General features: G+C 40.5%; 1 protein-coding gene across 1 annotated transcript; it reads left to right on the top strand.

Annotated features, from left to right (window-relative positions):
- Window positions 1–1,257: 1,257 nt before the first annotated feature.
- Window positions 1,258–6,140, top strand: LOC128355528 (probable nuclear hormone receptor HR38). Its single transcript, XM_053315815.1, has 7 exons — window positions 1,258–1,373; window positions 3,046–3,878; window positions 4,307–4,436; window positions 4,700–4,863; window positions 4,982–5,184; window positions 5,291–5,469; window positions 5,554–6,140. The coding sequence occupies exons 2-7, from the start codon at window positions 3,048–3,050 to the stop codon at window positions 5,814–5,816; spliced, it is 1,770 nt and encodes a 589-aa protein (XP_053171790.1). The 5' UTR covers window positions 1,258–1,373; window positions 3,046–3,047; the 3' UTR covers window positions 5,817–6,140.
- Window positions 6,141–8,833: the final 2,693 nt, after the last annotated feature.

The following is an 8,833-nucleotide window of genomic DNA, read 5'->3' as shown; positions in this document are numbered from 1 at the left end:
TATTACCAAGGTCAAAATAAAACACAATGATAATATGATGAATATGATATGGTGATGCTACTTATACTAAAGGTGCAGTGTGTAGTAGTGCTATATATAGTGGTGAGGTTGCAGATTGCTAGAAACGGAATATCCCTCCCCTAACCCTCCCCTTCAAAACATGTAGGTCAACCTAAAGCTGCCGTGAAATTCATGAAAAACTTGAAAAAGTCATTAATCTATTCTGGACTACTGTAGTCTGTCATCTATCTATCTATGTCTATCTATCTAAAATGGCATGCAACATGGTGAGCTCCACGGAAGGGGACCTGCTCCCTGTTTAGATAAAAAGGGCTTATTCTAAGGTATCAAAACCACAATGATTTGTATTTTCACGTGATTAAACACTAATGAAAGTTTAAGCTTAATATTATATTTCATTTCTGCCATGTGCATTCAAACAACTCAATTCTACACAAGTTCTGCTCAGTGTGTGTGTGTGTGTGTGTGTGTGCACATTGAAGTAGGATACAAAATACTTACTAAGGAATGGTTTGTAGAAGACCAAAAGATGATCCATCTCTCCAATTAAAATGTGCCATTGTACTACAACATATATGAGCAAGTTAGTTCAACAAAGACTGTAATGTATTACAGTATGTAATTTTTAGCTGGCAAATCAACTTTTATTTTATTTATTTACTTTAGTGAAGACACGTCAATGCGGGTTGTTAAAAGTGCTCCAATAATGTGTGTAATTAATAAAAAAAAGTATTTTAAATCTAGATGGTGAATGGATTTGTGTTATTATCCTCCAGAGATTATTTGAGGAATGTCTGGAGGACGGTTTATGTTTCTTTTTTTTTCTACATCTACTTCAAAAACAAAAACCGCCTGTTTTTTTCCTGGTCTATCAACGATACCACATCTGCCAGTTGTAAACGTCTATAATATCTACATTTCCAGTCATAAACACCTCTGCACCTCCAAACTGCGCCTATTTTTAGCTCTTTCATCCAGTAATAGCCCCACGTGAACGCCGCTGTTGGATTATATTTAGAACGCACGCTCCCCCGGCTCTTGCGTCAATGGAATCCCGTACGTGCGTCACACGGAAGAACGTCTGCGTCGAACCCGGCGCTGATTGGCTCGCGCTCCGGAACGTTCCACCGCCCTTTCGCCATATTTGGGCATGGGCCCGCCTTCTCCTCGACGCAGCCAAAATAAAAACTGTGTGCAGTCCGTCTGCGCGGATCTGACCCAGTGCGTGTGTGTGTATGAGTGTGTTAGTGTGATTGTGTGTGCCGGCTGCAGCTGGCAGATGTGACATGCAGCTGTTTCATTCGTATGGAATAAACGAAAAGCTTCAAAATCCGGATACTAACACGAACCAGGTGAGTGAAGGTGATGTTTGTCTGCATATGTTTTGTGTATTATTACTCACCTTCATGCCAATATTGGTTGTTTATGCTTCATAATAACTATTTATGTTATAGTAAGCAATAACTGATAGAACTACAAAGAGAGGAATTCCATATTTGTAACCTTATACTTAAATTAGTTTGATGGTTTAATGAAAAATAATGTTTAGAAAGGCCTCTTCAGGTAGTAGTCAAAACTATACACTATGAGTAACAAGTGGATTAATTACACCTAGCTGACATTAATGCAGTCTAATACAACACTCTGCAATTAAAACTGAACATGAAAGCAGCTCAGTTTTTGTTGAAAGTGTTTCAGAGAGGTGTTGATCCATTAGCCAACCTGTGGTGGACAGAAACACACCACAACACCACAAACTACTGTTTCTGAGAAGACTATAAAACTGAATCAGCACCTCTCTAAAGCAGTGTAAACAGTAACTGAAAAATATAACCTTCATGAAGGTTTGATTTATTGCAGGGATGTTGTATCAGATTGCTTTAGGTTTGAATAGGCCTACCAAATAAACTGACAACTGAGTCTATTTACTATCAAAGACCAAACTAGCTCTTGTTATGTGATGATTGATTCTTAAAGTTGATTATGTAATCTTCAAAGAGACTTATGATATTAATGACACCACTGATACAACTGTTGTATGAGTACTTGACTGAAAAATCTCACAACTACTTTCCAGTAAAATGTGAAATTTAGGGATTACGTTAGCAGGTTTTCATCTTTATCACTTTACATGTTGTGTATGAGTAAATTTGCCGTTGCTATATGAGCAAACATAGAATACAGTACAGTAGGATATATTTATAGGGCATACAACTCCTGTTTCACACCCCAGCAGTGTGCTCTGCCTATAAGTTTAGTAAAATAGTTTGAGATAATCAGGTGTTCTCGTTTTTGTATTGAAAAACCAAATAAAGAGAGGAAGATAGTGCTTGTGAATACACGCCCATTCACCCAGCCGTACACACATAGACACACACACATGCACACACATGCACAACCACACACATAAACAGGCTTTGCCACCTTTTCCATTTCAGCTGGCGTTCAGCCCACCCTGAAATACAATCTGCAACACTCCCTGTGAAGGATGGTTGTCCTCCACCTCCTCTAAAGGAGGTTTTCAGAGCATTAACAGCCAGTAACACAATATCTGACAGCAACTGACTGCTCCACCAGCTTCTGCATTCAGAGGACTGATTGGACCCAAAGCTGGAGAAATGGCATGTAGGGGAAATGAGACTGTAACATTCAAAGTGTTATTGTAGGCTACTGTTTTGGGTGGTTACAGAGGGAGGATTACAAAATTATGGCCTAAATGACTGGCAATATCTGATATACCTTGACATCTGTACTTTATCTGTACTATTACTGTACCAGTCAACCACTTATCAGCCCCAAGTTATTGCCAGTGATTTAACTCACTTCTTTTTTGGAAATAGTTATCATAAAACTTACACTTGTAGTTGTCATCTATAGATAAATGACTGTTACAACAGATACATTACATTTATTTTAAAATACAAAATTTGGAAGTACGTCAGTAATTTGCATATAGATTTTTAAAAATAAAATTAAAAAATATTAAGTTTCTCCTGAGGTAATTGTTCCTGTTCTCTGTCCTAGCAATGCCCTGTGTACAAACCCAGTATGCATCCCTGCCCCATGACAGTTACTTCAGCTCTGAGTTCTTGAATCCTGACCTCAGTGCCAAACTGGTGATGGACATCACTGGCCAAAATGACCAGCTGTCTACATCTTCATTGCCCAGCATCAACACCTTGGTAGGAAATGGCTACATGGGGGAGTTTGATGCTTATTCCTGCAAGATTACCACCTCTCCTCCGGCCTCTACGGTTTCATTCAGCCATGCTGCGGTAGCTGAGAGCTCTCAGATGCAAAACCAAGCCTTCAAGCTGGATGACCTCCAGGTATATGGCTGTTACCCAGGCTCCTTCGCGCTCAGCTGCCTTGATGAAACACTGTCGTCATGTGGCTCTGACTACTATGGCAGCCCAGTATATTCCGCTGCTTCTCCTCCAACACCAGGCTTTCAGGGCCAGCCTGCACCTATATGGGATTCCCCTTTTAGCCCCTACACTTCAGCCCCTCCGTCATCTGTGGCTGATAAGGCTGCCATGGCCCAGCAGCTCTCCTTTTTCACCTTCAGTACCATGCCAGAGCAGCACTCTCCCCAGGGGCAGCATCAGGATGCTCAGCCAGGCCAGGACGACCCTTTCTTCCTGTCTCCTCAGCAGCATGTCTCCTCACTTCCCTGTCCCCCCATGTCCCTGGAGCAAGGGCTTCTGGAGAGCCCCAGGATAGTGGATGGGGTTATGACGTCTCCTAAAACCCACAATCCAGGATCCAGTGAGGGCCGCTGTGCGGTTTGTGGCGACAATGCATCCTGCCAGCACTACGGAGTCCGCACCTGTGAGGGCTGCAAAGGTTTCTTCAAGGTAACGAGCTGATGAACATTTTGCAGGTTAATTCTTACTGAGTAGAGCCTGACCGATGACATAACAGCAGATTTAGCACAGATATATTGGTATTATAATTATATTTCTTTAACACGCAGTTTCGGCCTCAAAAGTCCAGTATCAGTTGGACTATACCACTGAGTTACTCATATTATATAGGACATTCATATTGAGTATTGGCCAGTAATGCATCAGTGGTTATTAGTTAAAACAGAGTTTTGCAATTCTGTTTTGGAGAGGCCTAATAGAAATGCATGTGCACAACAAGTGAAGCCTTTTGGATATGCCAATGATAAGGGAAATCATGTAAAAGTGATCATAATTCAATCACATTTCTGTCATTTACAGCGTCACATGTGTATAAGATTATAAACCCATAGTAATTAAATTTTTCCCCTGTTTGACAGCGAACTGTACAGAAAAATGCAAAGTATGTGTGCCTCGCCAATAAGGACTGTCCAGTGGACAAGAGGAGGAGAAACCGATGCCAGTTCTGTCGTTTCCAGAAATGTCTTGCAGTGGGAATGGTCAAAGAAGGTAATACGATGTCAGATTCTCTTAAAGCTTTCAGTGACTAATATATGACGACAGGAAAACAGGGTTTGTAATGACAAACCAAAGCTAGGAATGATAGACATATACAGTATGTAACCCAAGCTTTACAGTGCCAGCTGCAAAAAAAGGGAAGCTGAAATTGATACAACAGTTGTTTTTTAAAGTGTGGGGCTCAGCTACCATGTGACAGTCACAAACGTGTGCTTAAGTCTTCCTCTCCTTTTTCTCCTCCCTTCTTGCCTTAGTTGTTCGAACAGACAGCCTCAAAGGGCGCCGAGGCCGTCTGCCCTCCAAACCCAAGACTGTGGTTGAGGCTTCGTCCACGACCCCCAGTGTCAACATCATAACATCTCTTGTCAAGGCACATTTAGACTCAAGCCCAACCATTGAAAAGCTTGACTACTCCAAGGTACAAAGAGTCTAATTTGCACTGATTACAGCTGTTACAAAAACAGAAGATGTAAAATGAAAGCAACAACAGTAGAAAAAATCCTTCCTGTAGCCTTGACCCTTCTCTTCGTCCTCAGTATCAGGAGACAGTGGACAACCCGTCAGAGAAGGAGGATGTCGGTGATATTCAGCAGTTCTACAACCTGCTGACCGGCTCTTTAGACGTGATAAAATCCTGGGCTGAAGCCATCCCAGGATTCACAGACTTCTGCACAGAGGACCAGGAGCTGCTCCTTGAATCTGCTTTCGTCGAGCTCTTCATCCTCCGACTGGCGTACAGGTTGGCTTACTTTATTAGTTAAAACATGCCATGTGAACCACTACTTCATTAGTCTGATGTGCATGTTGTAGTATGTTTACTGTACTCATAGCTTGAAATCATGCAGGTCAAATCCAGAGAAGAGCAAGCTGATCTTCTGCAATGGCATGGTCCTCCACCGAATGCAGTGTGTTCGCAGTTTTGGTGACTGGATCGACTCCATAATGGATTTCTCCCAGAGCCTTCACCGGATGAAATTAGACATCTCCTTCTTTTCCTGCCTCGCAGCACTTGTCATTATCACTGGTGAGACCTTGTGTTTGCTGTTTGCACTTGATTTTCGTAGTTATTTGTAAGACAGCATCTCATGATAACATCTTTTACACTTAGATCGCCACGGCCTCAAAGAGCCCAAACGTGTCGAGGACTTCCAAAACCACCTCATTACTTGTTTAAGGGAACACGTGAGTGGAAACAGATCAGAAACAAGCCGGACCCAGCCCAGCTATCTTTCTCGTCTTCTGGGTAAACTCCCTGAACTGAGGACTCTCTGTACACAGGGCCTACAGCGCATCTTTTACCTGAAACTGGAGGACCTGGTCCCCCCTCCACCGATTGTAGAGAAAATCTTCATGGATACCCTCCCATTCTGAAAAGAAATGAACACAAATGCATTATTGTACAAATCATTTACACAAAGGAGGTGGAGAGCACCTAACGTGAGATTTTATCATTGAACTTGTCTGCCTCACCTCCTCCTTCTATCACATGACCTGCGTGCTGACAAATGTCTGACTGTTCAAAAGACCAGCTGACCATTATTTTTGTAACATTAAGTTTTAAAATGGATTATGGTACCTGAATGGAATAAGACACCATAAAGATAATTTCAGCTCATTGAAACTTGTCATCGATGGAGCTGAAGTGGTATTAACAGTTCAGGATATAGTTTATATATATTTTTGTGTGCATTTGTAAAATGACTTTATTGCTGTGCTAGATGTGTGAATGTTGTCCTGCTATGCAAATGTAAAGACACCAAAAGTTGGCTTGATGCGATGCAGTGTTACATACTCAGCTGAAATGAAAGAAACACACTAATCTCTTTAAAAAGCACGTTTTAAAAATTGCTTTTTGATCCCACTAAGAAGCTGAGATGGTGGAATATTTAGCACATGGTAACAGACGGCCTCATGTGTCCTGTTTATTCAAAAGAACTGTGGAGTCATACTTTTCAAAAAGGGAAATATTTATCACAAAATGATAGTTGTAGTCCTAATCGTGCTCCTGTGGAAGGTCTTGGACCAAATTTTACTCTTGATTTTGATACTACCAGTTACAAACCTTATTGCCTTAAGCTAAACAAAATGTTCTGCCATAACTCTTGTGCTGCCACTTGCAACACCTTGTAAAGGTTAATGCTGGCAGTGTACCTGTTGACATAACTTCTAAGAACAAAAAGAGACCTGTTCAGTGAAAAGTGAAAAGAAATGAAAGTGCCTTTTGTGAAACCGCAATCCTTAAACCAAACAAAGTGACACTAAGTGAATTTTCATTCCAAATATCATCTACAGTGAGCCCAATTTCTTACTGACATGAAAAAAAAAATCAAATTCATGGTCACTATGATTTCATGTCTGTGCCAGCTTTTGATATGAAGTGCCTGAGGCATATGAGTGTCAGTACAGTTTTATAATGAGCATACAATACTTGGACACACACTTCATACAGCTCAATTCAAAGGGCATGATGACAGGTGGTTTAGGACCTACAATGTTCACATGTTCCTGAGGCAGGGAAATTCATAACAGCACTAGAGCTGTCCAGTCAAATCAAGTCAAAGCACATTTCCTTGTATCCGCAATTAGATGCTACAGTCTAAACCCTCTTTAAGATTTGCATGAAAACTCCCAAAATGCTTGAAAAGTCACATGCTTGTCATGCAATGATTTCCCGCCTTGGTTGTTACATATTCAAATACCCTTCATGTGTTTTGATGCTATGTGTTTGTAAAAGTGTCTGCTACTGTCTTCCACATTCTTTTGAACTGTGCAGTTTTTTATGTTTTTTCTCTCTCTTTTTTGTATTTTCATCTCAATATGAACTACAGAAATATCTTAAGAAATCACAGTGGGATGTGATGACAAGATGAGCAGCTAAGAGCACCTCAAACAGTGTTCCAACCATACATGTTTTGTCTGGGATGTCAGTGTGGACTTTGAACATACTGCCAGGGCTTTCGTAACATGGTACAGAAGTATTCAGACAGAGAATATTTGATAATACATTTTTTGAAAATACACCACCGTCTGCTTTTATTTACATGTTTGGAAATGGATTGTATATTTTCTGTTGGTTATGTGGACTTGTCAGGAATTTTGTTTCTTTGTCTTTTTCACTCTTGCTTTACTGTTATTGCTGTTTGAAATTAATATCAAATAATTTGAGAAAAATACAAATATTTTGTATTGTACATTTGAAGGAATCGACTTGCAAAAATGTTTAAACAATAGTTAAAGGCTGCTGTGGCTCAGGAGGTAGCGCTTGTCAGCTACTTTCAGGACTGATCATTTGACTCTCAGCTCCTCCAGTCCACATGTTTAAGTGTCCTTGGACAAGATACTAAACAGCAAAAAACTGTGCCAGCACCCTGCATGGTAGCTTGCCACCAATGGTGTGTGAATGAGTGAATTGTAATGGCTTGTAGTGTAAAGTGCTTTGAGCACTCAGAAGACTAGAAAGGTGCTATATAAGTACAGTCCATTTACCAAATGTCTGGAGATTATATTTTTGTAATTCCTAGAGTAGATGGCCACTTTGACTTGGACACTTCATTTTCAGTAAACATTACACAAACAGGTAAATAGTGAATTTATTGGGAACTATTCATTCATTGGTGGATTTATTGTACTAGTGGGTACTCAGTGCAATGATGTGGCTGCAGGCCAGTGGCTTTAATTGGCTCTTATGATCGCAATGTTGGTCTGTCGGTCAGTCGGTTGGTAGGTCCAGGCTAAAATATCTCAATGACTATTTCCTGTAATGCCGTGACATTTGATACAGACACTCACGATGAAAGGTAATAACTTGGCAATCCCCTGACGTTCCATGTTTTTAGCTCAATGCAGCCTCACAGAACCTGTTATAGAAGCGTGTGGAATCAATATTTTGTTGTTTTCTCATTTGTTTAGCAATATAGAATATTACTGGACCTTTAAGAGAAATCTAGAAAATGTTGCCCAGGCAACTCATGCAGTGCAAGACACAAAGGTTAAACCTTATTTACAGCATGTATTGTGCTGCAGCTTGTTACATATTAATAATGTGATAAAAAGTGATAAAAAGTAGTTAAGTCAAGTCAGTTTTATTTGTATAGCTAATATCACAAATCTCAAATTTCCCTTACAGTCTGTACAGTAAAGAAAAACTCCCTATGGGAGATGGGAATGGGGGTGGAACAAACCCCAGGAACCAACCAAGAAGTGATTCCTCTCCCAGGATGGATTGACATGCAATAGATGTTGTGGGTACAGAATAGATGACAAATTACAGAATACAGCATTGAACAGGACAACTAAAGTCCATCTCCTTTTCACTGAGTCTGTTTTGTTTTGTCACACATGGTGTTAATGATGGCGACACCCCTGACCAAAGGAAGACGACACCATGC

Source organism: Scomber japonicus, chromosome 3, assembly GCF_027409825.1.
Source record: "Scomber japonicus isolate fScoJap1 chromosome 3, fScoJap1.pri, whole genome shotgun sequence".
In the NCBI taxonomy this organism is placed as follows: Eukaryota; Metazoa; Chordata; class Actinopteri; order Scombriformes; family Scombridae; genus Scomber; species Scomber japonicus.
This window is presented reverse-complemented; position numbering and strand designations above follow the sequence as displayed.

Bases quoted from the DNA above. Each gene is read 5' to 3' on its own strand.
- LOC128355528 (XM_053315815.1), top strand. From the start codon at position 3,048: ATGCCCTGTGTACAAACCCAGTATGCATCCCTGCCCCATGACAGTTAC. The intron at 4,437-4,699 runs GTAATACGATGT...TTCTTGCCTTAG, and splicing joins AGTGGGAATGGTCAAAGAAG to TTGTTCGAACAGACAGCCTC. The intron at 5,470-5,553 runs GTGAGACCTTGT...TTTTACACTTAG, and splicing joins AGCACTTGTCATTATCACTG to ATCGCCACGGCCTCAAAGAG.